The sequence below is a fragment of the Schistocerca serialis genome, chromosome 12 (assembly GCF_023864345.2).
Source record: "Schistocerca serialis cubense isolate TAMUIC-IGC-003099 chromosome 12, iqSchSeri2.2, whole genome shotgun sequence".
Classification (NCBI taxonomy): domain Eukaryota; kingdom Metazoa; phylum Arthropoda; class Insecta; order Orthoptera; family Acrididae; genus Schistocerca; species Schistocerca serialis.
Window position 1 is genome coordinate 110,232,555 of NC_064649.1, and position 18,182 is coordinate 110,250,736.

The 18,182-nt window shown below is 45.3% G+C and overlaps 1 protein-coding gene across 1 annotated transcript in view; it reads right to left on the reverse strand.

The window, feature by feature from the left end:
* LOC126427975 (C3 and PZP-like alpha-2-macroglobulin domain-containing protein 8) overlaps nt 1-18,182 on the reverse strand; it is an 829,074-nt gene that overhangs the window by 21,118 nt on the left and 789,774 nt on the right. Inside the window, exons 25-26 of the mRNA XM_050089861.1 lie at nt 14,804-14,969; nt 13,494-13,695 (exon numbers count right to left, since the gene is read on the reverse strand). Of these exons, the coding sequence (XP_049945818.1) occupies nt 13,494-13,695; nt 14,804-14,969 (368 nt within the window). The remainder of the gene's footprint in view (nt 1-13,493; nt 13,696-14,803; nt 14,970-18,182) is intronic.

The window sequence follows — 18,182 nt, forward strand, 5'->3', positions numbered from 1 at the left end:
TATACTGGCGAAGCATATCGCAGTCACGCTGGATAGTCACACTGCACGTCGTTGGTCCTTCAGCGCCAACCTGTTGAAAAAAGAATGGGCCAATGATGAACGTAGCCGTGAAGCCACTTCATATGCTGACATGTTCACTGTACAGTGGAACTTCATGCACGGTGACTGGAGGTGAAGATCCCACACTCGGCAACTATGTGTGTTCACCTCACCCGTCAGAGAAAAATTAGCTTCGTCTGTCTATAGGATGGTTAAGGGCTAGCTCTCGTCAACTCGAATCCGTGCGAGAAAGTGGAGAGCGAAAACAAGTCGTTGTGCGTCCTGTGGTGCAAGCTGCTGTACGGTAGGGATAATGTACGGATACCTTTTGAGAATGGTTAGAAGCACCTTCCATACGGGATGTTCAACTGTCGTGACACAGAATGAAATTTTCACTCTACAGCGGAGTGTGCGCTGATATGAAACTTCCTGGCAGATTAAAACTGTGTGCTGGACCGAGACTCGAACTCGGGAACTTTTCCTTTCGCGGGCAAGTGCTCTACCAACTGAGCTACCCAAGCACGACTCCCGCCCCGTCCTCACAGCTTTAACTCCGCCAGCGGAATTAACTCGGGACCTTTGCCTGGAAGCAGTTAATTCCATAAATTATCTGCGAGTACGCATTAGGAGTGATTTAAAATGGAATGATCATATAAAGTTGATCGTCGGTAAAGCAGATGCCAGACTGAGATTCATTGGAAGAATCCTAAGGAAATGCAATCTGAAAACAAAGGAAGTAGGTTACAGTACGCTTGTTCGCCCACTGCTTGAATACTGCTCAGCGGTGTGGAATTCGTACCAGATAGGGTTGATAGAAGAGATAGAGAAGATCCAACGGAGAGCAGTGCGCTTCGTTACAGGATCATTTAGTAATCGCGAAAGCGTTACGGAGATGACAGGTAAACTCCAGTGGAAGACTCTGCAGGAGAGACGCTCAGTAGCTCATCACGAGGCAGAGAAAATCCCCAGCCCCGCCGGGAATCGAACCCGGGACCCCGTGCGTAGGAAGCAAGAACGCTACCGCAAGACCACGAGCTGCGGATGTTAATTCTTTAACTAATACCTTCTCGTACATTTGTCTGAAAAAAAAGCGCTAAAATTCCCACTCACACAAAATTGGGCCGGCCGAAGTAGCCGCGCGGTTCTGGCGCTGCAGTCTGGAACCGCGAGACCGCTACGGTCGCAGGTTCTAATCCTGCCTCGGGCATGGATGTTTGTGATGTCCTTAGGTTAGTTAGGTTTAACTAGTTCTAAGTTCTAGGGGACTAATGACCTCAGCAGTTGAGTCCCATAGTGCTCAGAGCCATTTGAACCATTTTTGAACAAAATTGGGAAATGGAGAGTAGGGAAAGCATAAACATTACTTCGTTCTTGCCCTAAACTGTAATTAATTATATAAAAAATAATAAAATTCCAAAAAACAATTATTTCATTTTTCAGAAAAGCTAAGAATATTATTATTATTGTTATTAATATTTTTATTATTATTATTGGCAATAGCTGTAGTTGTATAAGAGGACAATTGTTATACAGCTATTAATTTCACTCTCATATTTACCTCATTCTCAAAATTTGTGAACATGCAGAATGTATATTCCCGAGCCGTCACTGCGAATTGCTATTACACAAACAGAAACACACTTTATTGTATGATTACACAATTGCAGAACAATCACTGGAAGCAGTTACTACCATAAACTACAGGGTTTGCCGTAAGTCAATTATCAAATACGTGTTTTGTGCAAAATACTAAAGAAAGGAAAATACAAATTTATTCTTCTTCTTCTTTGGCACTACAACGCTTGACAGGCCTTCGTCTCCTCAACAGTCTTTCCGTATACATCTCTGTTCTCTGCTTTTTTCTTCCATCCTCGGATCTCCATCTTGGTAAGGTCATCTAGTCATCTAGCTCTAGGTCGGCCCATTCTTCTGGTGGAATACAATCCGCGTTTCATTATTCTTTTGGCCTTCCTGTCATTTGCCATGCTCTCCATATCGCCCAACCAGAATATTTTTTAGATCTAATAAATTTCACTAATCTAAATCAACATCCATACTCGGCAAGCCACCTGACGGCGTGTGGCGGAGGGTACCTTGAGTACCTCTATCGGTTCTTCCTTCTATTCCAGTCTCGTATTGTTCGTGGAAGGATTGTCGGTATGCCTCTGTGTGGGCTCTAATCTCTCTTATTTTATCGTCATGGTCTCTTCGCGAGATATACGTAGGAGGGAGCAATATACTGCGTGACTCCTCGGTGAAGGTATGTTCTCGAAACTTCAACAAAAGCCCGTACCGAGCTACTGAGCGTCTCTCCTGCAGAGTCTTCCCCTGGAGTTTATCATCTCCGTAACGCTTTGGCGATTATTAAATGATCCTGTAACGAAGCGCGCTGCTCTCTGTTGGACATTCTCTATCTTGAATGTTCATATATACAATGTGGGCCTGCAGCACAAATAAACCTGGTCCAACATAAGATCAACAGATGTTAGAAGCCTAAATGCATAATAAAGTCTCACAATTGTTGATTACTTAATATACTATAAAGGTCAATCCAAAAATAAAAAAATGCACACTATTTTTTTAATCTATCTTTTATTCTGCACTTTTGAAAGTTTTACAGTGTGTAGGTACATCCTTTAGGAACAATATTTTCATTTCGCCACATAATTTCCATCCCTCTCAACTGCCTTACGCCATCTTGAAACCAGCTCCTGTATACCCGCACCCTAAAATTCTGGACCAACCTGTTGGAGCCACTGTTTGGCAGTGTGCACAAGGGAGTCATCATCTTCAAACCTTATTCCACGAAGAGAGTCTTTCAGTTTTCCAAAGAGATGATAGACACGTGTAGCCAGGTCAGGATTGTAAGGCGGGTGTTTCAGTGTTGTCCATCCGAGTTCTGTGATCTTCCATAGTTTTTTGACTGGCATCTGGCCGTGCATTGTCGTGCAACAGCAAAACATCCTGCTTTTGCTGACGTGGTTGAACACGACACAGTCGAGTTTGAAGTTTCCTCAGTGTCGTCACATATGCATCAGAATTTATGGTGGTTCCACTTGGCATGATGTCTACAAGCAACCGTCCTGCGGAATCGAAAAACACCGTAGCCATAACTTTTCCAGCAGAAGGTGATTTTTTTTCCCCTTGGGTGAATTTGCATGATGCCACTCCACTGCTTGCCTCTTCGTCTCTGGTGAAAAATGACGGAGCCATGTTTCATCAGCTGTCACAATTCTTCCAAGAAATTCATCTCCACCATTTTCGTACTGTTCCAAAAGTTTAACGCGTACCGTTCATTTTGTTTCTTTGTGAGCCACTGTCAACATCGTGGGAACCCACCTGGTACAAACCTTTTTTAACGCCAACACATTCAGTATTCTGTAAACACTTGCTTCCCCTATACCAACGTAGCGTGACAATTCGTTCACTGTGAGGCGTCTGTCAGCAGTCACCAATTCGTTAACTCTCTGCACATTGTCTGGAGTGTGTGCAGTACGAGGCCTGCCGCTGTGAGGACAATCCTCAATATTGCCGTGCCCGCTTTCGTCACGTAACCTGCTTGCCCACCGACTAACTGTACTGCAATCGACAGCAGCATCTCCGTACACCTTTTTCAACCGCTTGTGGGTGTTTCCCACTGTCTCGTTTTCACAGCACAGGAACTCTATGAGAGCACGTTGCTTCTGACCAACGTCATGTGTAGCAGCCATCTTGAAGACATGCTGTGACTGCGACACTCATGGGAACAGGCTGAACTAAGTTTGAAAACAAGCGGGAAGGATGCATCTACATACTGTAAAACTTTCACACATGCAAAATGAAAACTGTATTTTTAGAAAAATAGTGTGCATTTCTTTTGCAGTGATCCTCGTATATCTCATTCAGAATCCCACAAAATAGGTTTTTTGTCAGTGTAACTGTAACAGTACTTACATACGATCTAATTTTGCTGTATAGTGAGTGAATTGGCATATATGGGGATCATGCTACCGTCTAGTGGAATTTATGGCAAGCGAATATGGAAAAAAGTCTGCTGCAGGATGTAGCCGCACTGATGTAAACTTATAGTTGAGCAGTATGGGCCGTGAACTGTCCACGCTGTCTTATCAAATACGCATGTATTTGGTCCATAAGGCAATTACCTCACGCCAGTTGCGCATGCGCAAAATCTCCGTAAAATGTGCACAACTGAATGTGTGCATGCAACCCTGATTCCAAGTTTCACGGAATCTAGATGAGTAGTAACGTAACATAGCGTGATAGACGTAGGGCTGTGTATTTCAGATCTCCGCATCTAAATTACGTTTAGCAGCATTCAAAGAAAATAACCAATCAATCCACAAGGTGTTCCTGCGCTCTTACGCAACAGCCGCCACTGACAATGCGTTACGTTTATTTTGATGGTCAATCGTCAATGGCAGCTCCTTTCACGAAGCGTTCCAGTACAACTTTCTACCATTGCGACTTTCTATGTAGAACAACGTCAGTCGCGAGAGGCCTCAGGTAAATGCCGACGTTATCTCGTAGGCTATAAATATATTATAATTATTATGTGCAATTAGACCCTGTAGAATTGCTCAAAGCTCCTTGATTCTTTTTCCTTCTTTTTCACACTGCTCTCATTTTTTCCGCATGGGCTCTCTTCCTTTCCTCTGTCCATTTTGTTCCTGCTTTTTCGGAGCTTCGTTCTACATCTCCATCTACATCCATAGTCCGCAAGCCACCTGACGGTGTGTGGCGGAGGGTACCTTGAGTATATCGGTTCTCCCTTCTATTCCAGTCTCGTATTGTTCGTGGAAAGAAGGATTGTCTGTATGCTTCTGTGTGGGCTCTAATCTCTCTGATTTTATCCTTATGGTCTCTTCGCGAGATATACGTAGGAGGGAGCAATATACTGCTCGACTCTTCGGTGAAGGTATGTTCTTCATCATCATTTCATCATCATCGTTGACTCGCAAGGCGCCGAAGTGGTGGTAACTAAAAATAAATTGCGGTACAGCGTCCGAACTTCCCCGCATTGTGCCTCCCGGCCAACAATGCCATACGATCATTTCATTTCATTTTCAAAGAATTAACTTCCGAGAAGAAACTCAGACTTTCTTAGGTTGTAGCCCTGCAACAACCTAACTGGTATTATACACTTTTGTTTGTTAAATGTTCGCTTGTAGTGATGTTTATTTGATTTCATCACTTTCTCAGTCAACAGATGTGGTCTGGGAATTCCTTGTTCCTCTGACGTTTTCTTTTCCTTGTAATTTTCTGTTCTGTTAGCACTTAAAACAGATTCAACACAGCTCATGCTGACACTGCACACGAAAGCCTATTCCTGCATAGCAAGCAACCGACTCCAGACTCAAACTGCCATTTTGGAAACGATTCAATTCGGGTAGTACTGTCAACCAACATTAACCCTATCTGGTACGGATCCCACATTGCTGAGCAGTATTCAAGCAGTGGGCGAACAAGCGTACTGTAACCTACTTCCTTTGTTTTCAGATTGCATTTCCTTATGTTTTTTTTTTTTTTTTTTTTCATTTCATGGTTGTACCTTGCTCTCCAACCATTTGCGTCCATCTTCGGTCTATAAATTTTTCGCAGGGTTTTCCTTTCAAATGCCCTTTGATTGTTCATATCTGCTTCTGTCGTCGCCCAGATTGCTTCTGCATATATAACGACCCGTTGCACAAGAGAATAGTATTCTCTTAACTTGATCTTTGTACTTAGAGAATTCTCGAATACCCATAAGTTTGCATAAAAGGTTTTGTTTCCTGTTTATATCCTTTCGCTAATAGACTGCCGCAAAGTATTTTCGTTGGTATAAATTATGTGTCCGTTTAGAAGTCAGGTCTGGAAGCTAAAGAGATAGGGAGAGATTGAACAAAGAGTTTCTGATCGTTCTTTCTAGCAGCCTGTCGTCTTCTAAAGTTGTGTCCGACAGCTCGTCGGCCGTGGCATCTTCGTCGGCGGAGGCTGCAACGCAGACAATTCTAACCTGTGACTGTGCTTTTTGCAGAATGCCACTTGCCCAGGTTAGACTCCGTATCTACAGAGGGCAAGATCTGTAGTACTGACAATGATGGCAGGCGACACCCCTCATTGAAATATCCTGTTTGGTTATTATTAAAATAGTCATACATTTTACAGGTCTTTTACAACACTCGACATAGCTTTCTTAATTGTACGGTAACTTTTCCACTCAACTTCTCAACTATGATACACATGTCCGCCTCTCCGATACGCACTAGACAGAGTGAGTATTACACATTCGCAACTAAGTTACGCGCGATATACACTCCTGGAAATGGAAAAAAGAACACATTGACACCGGTGTGTCAGACCCACCATACTTGCTCCGGACACTGCGAGAGGGCTGTACAAGCAATGATCACACGCACGGCACAGCGGACACACCAGGAACCGCGGTGTTGGCCGTCGAATGGCGCTAGCTGCGCAGCATTTGTGCACCGCCGCCGTCAGTGTCAGCCAGTTTGCCGTGGCATACGGAGCTCCATCGCAGTCTTTAACACTGGTAGCATGCCGCGACAGCGTGGACGTGAACCGTATGTGCAGTTGACGGACTTTGAGCGAGGGAGTATAGTGGGCATGCGGGAGGCCGGGTGGACGTACCACCGAATTGCTCAACACGTGGGGCGTGAGGTCTCCACAGTACATCGATGTTGTCGCCAGTGGTCGGCGGAAGGTGCACGTGCCCGTCGACCTGGGACCGGACCGCAGCGACGCACGGATGCACGCCAAGACCGTAGGATCCTACGCAGTGCCGTAGGGGACCGCACCGCCACTTCCCAGCAAATTAGGGACACTGTTGCTCCTGGGGTATCGGCGAGGACCATTCGCAACCGTCTCCATGAAGCTGGGCTACGGTCCCGCACACCGTTAGGCCGTCTTCCGCTCACGCCCCAACATCGTGCAGCCCGCCTCCAGTGGTGTCGCGACAGGCGTGAATGGAGGGACGAATGGATATGTGTCGTCTTCAGCGATGAGAGTCGCTTCTGCCTTGGTGCCAATGATGGTCGTATGCGTGTTTGGCGCCGTGCAGGTGAGCGCCACAATCAGGACTGCATACGACCGAGGCACACAGGGCCAACACCCGGCATCATGGTGTGGGGAGCGATCTCCTACACTGGCCGTACACCACTGGTGATCGTCGAGGGGACACTGAATAGTGCACGGTACATCCAAACCGTCATCGAACCCATCGTTCTACCATTCCTAGACCGGCAAGGGAACTTGCTGTTCCAACAGGACAATGCACGTCCGCATGTATCCCGTGCCACCCAACGTGCTCTAGAAGGTGTAAGTCAACTACCCTGGCCAGCAAGATCTCCGGATCTGTCCCCCATTGAGCATGTTTGGGACTGGATGAAGCGTCGTCTCACGCGGTCTGCACGTCCAGCACGAACGCTGGTCCAACTGAGGCGCCAGGTGGAAATGGCATGGCAAGCCGTTCCACAGGACTACATCCAGCATCTCTACGATCGTCTCCATGGGAGAATAGCAGCCTGCATTGCTGCGAAAGGTGGATATACACTGTACTAGTGCCGACATTGTGCATGCTCTGTTGCCTGTGTCTATGTGCCTGTGGTTCTGTCAGTGTGATCATGTGATGTATCTGACCCCAGGAATGTGTCAATAAAGTTTCCCCTTCCTGGGACAATGAATTCACGGTGTTCTTATTTCAATTTCCAGGAGTGTAGAATACAACATGTCCGGTTCTGAAGAACACCCGAAACGCAGTGACTGTTACATATTCACATCAAAGTCACGCGCTATACTGAGGTACATGTCTGACCCTCCAGAACGCCCGAAACAGAGTGGCTAGCGCAGCCGAAGTCCTTCGTCTTCCAGGCGCGTCAAAGCGACCAGAAGGTGTACGAAGCACTTCGGTAGCAATATCGCTGCTCTTATGTTTCTCAAAACTAGTGAAATTTAATAAACAAAAACGATAGACTCGTAGGGTAGCCGTGAGACATTGTCATACTAAAAACTGGGTTAATTATTTATATGAGAATTAGGCGTTTTGGCGCCCAGCGCTCGAACGTGCCGACCAATCAGAAGCAAGTTCAGTACAGTTGGCTGACTCTCCAACGGGACTGGTCCATACTGTACCATCTTTCGCTTGTAGCTCACTCCACTTTCGTACCATATGCTACTTCACGTGTATCAAGCAGCATCAAGGCGAGCTTCTAGCAAAATAAAATACTGGCGGCATCAGCCAGGAATATCACACTGGATAAGAGGACAACTCAATAATGGATGCGGCCGACAGCTTTAAAACATTTATTACAAACCTTTAGGTCACGTGGTGTTCCTCTTACCATGTGTTTGTTCTCTTTTCCGTTTACCGTAAGTCCAAATTTTGCTGTTTCTGCTTACATTGCTTTCTACATTACTTTAAAGGCGTTTACATGTCTTGCCTCAATTCAAATACCATCTGCATATGTACATATCTGCCATGCTTTCGTCATTATTGTTTCTCTCTTGTCTTTCTTTGTATCAGACTATGCAGTGCTAAGTTGAACAGCACTGAAGAGAGACCATAGCTCTGTTTCTCTCCATCTGTGAAGTTAAAGCTCATCGTCATTTTATGTTTCCTCGGAGTCTTTCGCCACAGCATACATGAATAAAACGTCCTCGGTTTTCTAGCCACGTCAATTCAAATGACGACGATGACGGAGATGGTCATCGACAGCTTCAGGATTTTATTCGAATTGACGTAGCTTGAAAACCGAGAACGTTTTATTTTTGGTTATTTTGTTTTTTATCTTTACTTTTGCCTTTGCTTTCTGTCCTTCTTTATTAACTCAGCTAACCTTACCTTGTCACAGATGCTCAGTTCTTTTGGTATGTTGTATAATGCTGACCCATTAGCACTATCAAAAGCTCATTTGAAATCAACATGTAGGTAGTGGAGATCTATGCCATACTCATAAAATTTTTCCATTATTTGTCTAATAACAAACAATTGGTCAGGAGTGTGTCTATCCGGCGGAAATCAGATTGCTGTTCTCTGAGGACATTCAGAGTGTACTTATTTATCTTTTCATTCAGCGCCCCGGAAAATAACTTCTAGGATGTACTCAATAAATAATGACTTATTATCAACACAGAAATACATCTAGAGTACAGTCAGCCTACAAAAGATGCTGAAAGTAATTTCCACTCTGTTATAAACAAACATTGCATTTTCTCAACACTGATTTACAAATTTTATTCCAAATCTTCCAGTGCCGTATGTTTTCAGTCTCTGATTGGAGTAGTTCCCTCAAATGCTCAATCTCACGAATCTTATCAGGATAACCCTGATTTTTTTACTATACCCTAGACTTCTGGGTGTGATATCTGCGGATCATGCAGGCCCTGTATGTCAACCCATCGATCAAAGTTTTCATTTATAAAATCTCTCACTGTAAGTCCCTGGAGCTTCGGCTCCATCTTGTGACTTAATCGTCTGCAGATGTTATAAAAGTGGACTATTCTCCATTTCTAAAAACACTTCTTGAAACTTATCTAGCTAATTACAGATCTGACAGTACCGTTAAAAAAGCATGTTAGCTCACAGCTGATAATCTTCTGCCCATACATTCACGCCAGGGAAGTTTAAATCTCTCCATCGACACCTTAAAAGCCTGGGTCATCTTTATTTTGACCTTAAAGGACAGTTAGTTTACATGCTGCCAATTTCAGGTTTTTCTGAATTGTTAATAGACTTGTTCTTGCTAATCCATGCTCCTTAGCCGTTTTCTTCGAGATTTAGTTGGTCATTGCATGAAACAACTTTAATATTCTCTTCTGTAGTAGCAGTCTTTCTCCTACATGAACGATGGAGCTCCATATCTTAAATTTATGTAGCGAATACCTTGTCGAGATGAAGATTGTATGTTTAGCAAATGTTCCACAAACAAATCACAAACATCACTATAATTATGGTCATCACCGACTTTGCAAAACAAATACATGGTGTTGTTTAGTTAACTTTCCCCTCATCATTTGTTGGATAACAACAAGTAACATAACTTCAAACTGCTAGTGTTCAACAATGGTTCAAATGGCTCTGAGCACTATGGGACTTAACTTCGGAGGTCATTAGTCCCCTAGAACATAGAACTACTTATACCTAAGTAACCTAAGGACATCACACACATCCATGCCCGAGGCAGGATTCGAACCTGCGACTGTAGCAGCATCGCGGTTCCAGTCTGAAGCGCCTAGAACCGCTCGGCCACACCGACCGGCAAACTGCTAGTGTCAACTGATTTAGGGGTACTACACATTACAAAAGTTCTCGAATGACTAGCACCGTGCCTGGCAAATCAAGGTCCAATTACTAATGAAAACTTAGCCATCGCTTCACCGTACCTGGGAGTATGTGCACTGAGAGATTTAAAGTAGAATGGCCACATAAAATTAATCGCAGGTGAGGCAGATCCCCGACTGAGATTCAGTCGAAGAATCCTGAGGAAATATACAGTGCCCAGCCACATTAATCTGACGACCTGTGAGAAACCTCAGTAACCACCATTTGCAATGCAGACTTGCAGGACCAGAGTGACTGAGGGTCTCGAAGATACCAACAGGGATATGGAGCCATGCCAACTCTAGTATCACAACTAACCGCTCTACGTATCTACATCTACATCCATACTCCGCAAGCCACCTGACAGTGTGTGGCGGAGGGTACCCTGAGTACCTCTATCGGTTGTCCCTTCTATTCCAGTCTCGTATTGTTCGTGGAAAGAAGGATTGTCTGTATGCTTCTGTGTGGGCTCTAATCTCTCTGATTTTATCCTCATGGTCCCTTCGCGAGATATACGTAGGAGGGAGCAATATACTGCTCGACTCTTCGGTGAAGGTATGTTCTCGAAACTTCAACAAAAGCCCGTACCGAGCTACTGAGCGTCTCTCCTGCAGAGTCTTCCACTGGAGTTTATCTATCATCTCCGTAACGCTTTCGCGATTACTAAATGATCCTGTAACGAAGCGCGCTGCTCTCCGTTGGATCTTCTCTATCTCTTCTATCAACCCTATCTGGTACGGATCCCACACCGCTGAGCAGTATTCACGCAGTGGGCGAACAAGCGTACTGTAACCTACTTCCATTGTTTTCGGACTGCATTTCCTTAGGGTTCTTCTAATGAATCTCAGTCTGGCATCTGCTTTGCCGACGATCAACATTATATGATCATTCCATTTTAAATCACTCCTAATGCGTACTCCCAGATAATTTATGGAATTAACTGCTTTCAGTTGCTGACCTGCTATTTTGTAGCTAAATGATAAGGGATCTATCTTTCTATGTATTCGCAGCACATTACACTTGTCTACATTGAGATTCAATTGCCATTCCCTGCACCATGCGTCAATTCGCTGCAGATCCTCTTGCATTTCAGTACAATTTTCCATTGTTACAATCTCTCGATACACCACAGCATCATCTGCAAATAGCCTCAGTGAACTTCCGATGTCATCCACCAGGTCATTTATGTATATTGTGAACAGCAACGGTCCCATGACACTCCCCTGCGGCACACCTGAAATCACTCTTACTTCGGAAGACTTCTCTCCATTGAGAATGACATGCTGCGTTCTGTTATCTAGGAACTCCTCAATCCAATCACACAATTGGTCTGATAGTCCATATCCTCTTACTTTGTTCATTAAACGACTGTGGGGAACTGTATCGAACGCCATGGTGCAAACAGGCCAATCGAGATGTTCCCACAGTTTCTCAATTGGGTATAAACCTGGGGAGTTTGGTGGTCAAGGGATTATGGCAAAGTCATATTGGTGCCCTTTGAGCCGCACACATAAACTGTGAACTGTGGGACACATTGTATTGTCATCCTGGTAGATGCCATCATGCTGAGGAAAAAACCAGACTGCATGTACGGATGGGCATTGTCACCAAGCGCAGATACATACTTGTGTTGCTTGATTGTGCTGACCAGAAAGACGAGATCACCAAGTGAATGCCACGAAAATCCGGCCCGACCTTTCTGTCAATTGTTCCAAGGCCATACACACCAATGACAATCTGTTCTATGAAGCATAAAATGCGATTCATTTGAAAAGGTCCCTGTCACCCTTCAGTGGATGTCCAGCTGCGCTATTGGCACGTGAATCCCAGCTCTCATCGCCAATGAACAGCAGTAAGCATGGGTGCATGAGCCAGGTACCTCCTGTGGAGGCCCATACACGGTAATGTTCACTGAGCGGCCGTTGAAAAGACACCATTGGTAGCCCCTCAATTCACCTGCTTGATCAGTTGCTCAACAGTTGCACGTCTGTTCGCCCATAGGCATCTCCACAACCATCGTTCACCACTGTCATCTATGGCACATGGTGCAGCACTGTTGCCTAGGCGCAGGATTTAGATAGCACTGTTTTACCATGCACAGTGTATCTTAACCATAGCAGCATGTGAGTCATTTACAAACTTCGCCATTTCACAAATGCTACCACACCTGGCCCAAAGTCCGCCACTCGTGGTCTAGTGGCTAGAGTTGCTGCCTCTGGATCATGGTGTACTGGGTTCAATTCCCAGCTGGGTTGGGGATTTTTCTGTGCCCGGGGACTGGGTGTTTGTCTTGTCCTCATCATGTCTTCGTCATCGTCATCTGTGATCATGGCTAATTTGGACTGTGTAAAAACTGTGAGTCTGTACGGGCGCTGATGAGCGAACAGTTGAGCGCCCCACAAACCCAACATCATCACCACTTGGCCCAAAATCCAGTGATCAAACTCATTTGCATGTCAGACAAATCGCTCTGTTTCTGCAGCATTGCAATGACTACACTGTTCCCCACATCCCTGACACACTTTATAAACCTACACCTGCCATCTGTGAGTGGTTATTGCAGACTGATGTCGAGCTTAGGTGGTGGTCAGATTAAAGTGACTAGACTGTACAGTAGACCCACAAAGGATGCAGTGTACGAAAACCTCATTTGACTAATATTTGAATATTAGTCATTGGTCTTGGGTCCATACGAGATAGGACTGTTAGAGCAAATAGAGAAGATCGAATGAAGAGTGGCACATTTCGTTACGGGTTCATTCAGTGAGGATGAAACCGTTACGGAGATGCTCAGCCATTTCAAGTAGCAAAAGCTACAAGAGGGACACTCTGTATAACAATAAGGTTAGTGTACGTTTCTAGAAGAGTCAAGCAAAATATTACTTCCTCGTATCTATATCTTATGAGAAACCATGAAGTGAGAGAGCTTTGCGCCCCCAGAAAGACTTACCAGCAGTCGTTATTCCAAAGTGTACAGAGCAGAAAAGGGGGAGGTGATTCTGATACACAGAAACCCTCATATCAAACTGTAAGGTCGCTTGCAGAGTGTAGATGTACACATAGCAGATCAAGGTCTCACATTTGGCAGGGGTGGTTCATAAATGGTTGATCGGTTTTGCTGTAACAGCCACGTGCTGACCTTGTTGCTGTGAGGCGCCAAACCATGTGAGGAGGTCGTCATCGGCACCTGCAGTCAACAGAGTGGCGCTGTGGAAGAACACGTGTGCTGCCACGTGAGGGCGCTCTGCCGGGTAGACGCGCGCCAACGCCGGCCGGGATGACGTCACTGGGTAGACGCCACCAGCTGAGAGCTGCACGCAGACTGCGCACTGGGAGGTCACCTGCCGAGTAACAAAACAACAACCATTTGTAATGGGCTTGTAGTGGGAAAGAACACACGGGCTGCCATTTTGGGGAAGTCTGGTTTGACTGCAATGTAACAGCTGTTGTTCTCATGTCAGGGTTGAGGAAAAGGACTTTTCCTCATGCTGTGGTACTTATGACGAGCAACGGCCTTGCCACACACTGGTTCCCGTGAGATCACCGAAGTTATGCGCTGTCGGGCGTGGTCGGCACTTGGATGGGTGGCCATCTAGGCCGCCATGCGCTGTTGCCATTTTTCGGGGTGCACTCAGCCTCATGATGTCAATTGAGGAGGTACTCGACCGAATAGTAGCGGCATCGGTCAAGAATACCATCATAATGACCGGGAGATGGTGTGCTGACCCCACACCCATCCTACCTGCATCCTCCACTTAGGATGACATGGCGGTCGGATGGTCCCGGTAGGCCACTCGTGGCCTGAAGACGGAGTTAGTTAGTTAGTGGTACTTATGACAGGGATGCGGAACCAGACATTCTTATCCCTGGAGCCATATGCATGTAAATATGGGATTGCTCCAACGGTTCTGTTTGCCTCTACCAGCATATTACACAACTGTGCATTTCATGTCAGAGTTCAGGACGAGGATTTTGGCTGCTGGCATGGAACTCGTGTCAAAGAAGAGGAATCAGACTTTGCTATGCATGGAACCATGCTATATGCGACAGGGGTATTAGATACCACCATTAGCTCTGGTGGCCTCTATCAGTGTGTGATTCAGCTGTGGGTTTTCCAATCAGGGTTGATAAGAGGACTTTGGCTAGCTCTATGATACTTACTTCTGATATGAGGAACCTCACTAGGTTGGCCCTGGATGCATAACAGAGATAACTAACTGCTCTATCAGTTCAACTGGCCTCTACCAGCATCTCCTAGACTACAAAGTTTGTTGTGTAGCTCATGGAGCTGTTGTTCCCAACCAGCCACTGTGGTACTGACACCAGACATATGGAACCAAGTTTTGTAAGCCATGGAACCATGCTGAAAGTGACACTAGTACGATCAACAGCTCTGGCTTTTACTTTGGAGTTGAGAAGGAGAATTTGGCCTGCGACTGTAGTACTTACACCAGACATGAGGAACCAGACTTTGTCGGCCCTGGAACCATGCTGAACGTCCGCTGTGGTCCCATTGCTGTCCACCAGCACGCTGCCGCTCCAGGATGACAGCTGGAATCCGGAGAAAAGGCGCACCTCCAGTCTCAGCACACCAGATGGTCGGTGGGACTTCCACCTGAAACACCAGACCACACCACACCATGTCACACTGCCTCAAGAGTTCAAGAGGGGATGTAGGCCACCATGATGATGTTTTCAGTCAGCTTGTCAACATATAATATTTTACATGGGATCCACTAAGGGTACTGGAAAGCAGGTGCAAGAAAAGCAGATCGTGGAGGGAAATAAGGAGTTATAAGAAAGGGTAAATAAGTACTCAAATTATTGGAGGAAATTGGAAAGCGGAGGACTGTGTTGCTTTTGAAACTATCACTTTATAGTCACAGCAACCCGTAACTAGCATGATACATAAGTTGTTCCATAACTGTTAAGGTGGGGTCACTGGGAACCCAATATTGTTAATTCAAAATATTCCCTGTTAATGTTCACTTAAAATAAAAACCATTTTTTACAACCACACATCATACCTAAAGGTATCTAAATCGGATTGAACACAATAAATGTCGATTTTTATATCTTCAGAGGACGACTACAGCTTACGTCCTGGGGTCGTAGGCTTCTTCGTGTACCACCATCACTGTCATAGTTTGCTGAGCAATAAATCGATTTTTTAACCAAAATGTTTCATTAATGTGCCAGACGACTACGCACCCCTCCAATGGTAGCCCACCCAAAGTGGTCAACTACTGGCCTTCGACCTCTGCTACCCTTACTCCACCACCCAGCTTAGAGAGCCAGTCACTCAGCTTGTATGGTGGTACTTTAAAGTTTATGACTTAATGATGCATAATATGTGTAAAAATGGAAGATGCTTTGCAGTTTTGTTTAGAGCTGGTGCTTACTGCCGTCCAGTGCTGCTCACATCACGGCTTCCAGAGAATAGTTACATCTACCCCACCTGTCTAGCCATGCAGTCTAACACGCTGCTACCCGAGTGGGAAGGCGTGCCGGTCGCCGGCGCGAATCCGCCTGGCAGATTAGTGTTTAGGTCCGGTGCTCTGGCCGGCCTGTGGATGTTTTTAAGGCGGTTTTCCATCTACCTCGGTGAATGCGGGCTGGCTCCCCCTATTCCTCCTCAGTTACATTGTGCCGGCAATTGCTGTGCAAACACTGTCTCCACGTACGCGTACACCATAATTACTCTACCACATAGAATTTTGGGTTTACACTCGTCTGGTATGAGATGTTTCCAGGGGGAGGGGGGTCCACTGCGGGCCAAACTGCACAATAACTCTGGGTTCGGTGTGGGGCGGCGGTGTGGTGGGTGGACTGCTGTTGCCTGTTGTGGGGTTGTGAACCACTGAGGGCTACGGCAAGAAGATGCCTTTCCGTCGTTTCTAGGTCCGCAGTATAATTCACACAAAACACAATGGTTAATAAGGGGAGGCCGCCAATTGTGAAATTCAGATTCGATTCATACTGCGCATAATAAAAGTTCATGGCCAGGGGTGTAATGTGGCAATACACCAAGATGCACTTCACAGCCGTTGTCGAGAAAATCGATGGTTAAAAAGAAACCGTTGCGCTGAAATTCTCTCTACGATTACTAATTTCCTATAGCGTCGTGGCGCAGCGGTAAGCGCTCGGGTTCGAAATCCGAAGGTCGCCGGGTCGAATCTCGCACCATGCAACTTTTTTTTTAGTATTTGTTTTTGTATATATAATTCCCGGCAATCAGTTGAAACAATTATGCATATAATAAGTTGTTGAAAGTCGTTTGTCGTGGAAAAACTGGCGACTTCGAACATCATTATGTTTTCCGCAAACAAAGTTGTATTTCACAAATGTTATTAATTGTCTTCATAATGTTAACCACGTATAGTTAACGGAAGACGCAGAAACGGTATTCCGAAACGAATACGTATAGCGTAAGTCAAACGTTCGAATTAGAATAGAGACCCCACGAACACAAATTTGCTGCGGCAGGTATGAAATATAAACTCCGTTACTCGCTCGTTACACTTGAAGGACAGATGTTGAATGGGCCGAAACGAGCCGCCGCATAACAGCGTAGTTGCCTGCTAACTTCGAAAGAAGGTAGATGCGGTCCCTAGCGCAACTTATAACATCGTCGAAAATCAGTGCGGACGGGAGAGCTTAGGTACACCGTGTTAAAAGAACGGAAAAATGGAGGCGGTACAATTGGAGAGCGATCCGCCTTCACCAGCATGCTATAAGCAATTCATTAATAGTATTGCCGTTGGTGGGGAGGCTTGCGTGCCTCAGCGATACAGATGGCCGTACCGTAGGTGCAACCACAACGGAGGGGTATCTGTTGAGAGGCCAGACAAACATTTGGTTCCTGAAGAGGGGCAGCAGCCTTTTCAGTAGTTGCAGGGGCAACAGTCTGGATGTTGACTGATCTGGCCTTGTAACATTAACCAAAACGGCCTTGCTGTGCTGGTACTGCGAACGGCTGAAAGCAAGGGGAGACTACAGCCGTAATTTTTCCCGAGGACATGCAGCTTTACTGTATGATTAAATGATGATGGCGTCCTCTTGGGTAAAATATTCCGGAGGTAAAATAGTCCCCCATTCGGATCTCCGGGCGGGGACTACTCAAGAGGACGTCGTTATCAGGAGAAAGAAAACTGGCATTCTACGGATCGGAGCGTGGAATGTCAGATCCCTTAATCGGGCAGGTCGGTTAGAAAATTTAAAAAGGGAAATGGATAGGTTAAAGTTAGATATAGTGGGAATTAGTGAAGTTCGGTGGCAGGAGGAACAAGACTTTTGGTCAGGTGATTACAGGGTTATAAATACAAAATCAAATAGGGGTAATGCAGGAGTAGGTTTAATAATGAATAAAAAAGTAGGAGTGCGGGTTAGCTACTACAAACAGCATAGTGAACGCATTATTGTGGCCAAGATAGACACAAAGCGCATGCCTACTACAGTAGTACAAGTTTATATGCCAACTACTTCTGCAGATGATGAAGAAATCGATGAAATGTATGACGAGATAAAAGAAATTATTCAGGTAGTGAAGGGAGACGAAAATTTAATAGTCATGGGTGACTGGAATTCGTCAGTAGGAAAAGGGAGAGAAGGAAACATAGTAGGTGAATATGGATTGGGGGGAAGAAATGAAAGAGGAAGCCGCCTTGTAGAATTTTGCACAGAGCATAACTTAATCATAGCTAACACTTGGTTCAAGAATCATAAAAGAAGGTTGTATACCTGGAAGAATCCTGGAGATACTAATAGGTATCAGATAGATTATATAATGGTAAGACAGAGATTTAGGAACCAGGTTTTAAATTGTAAG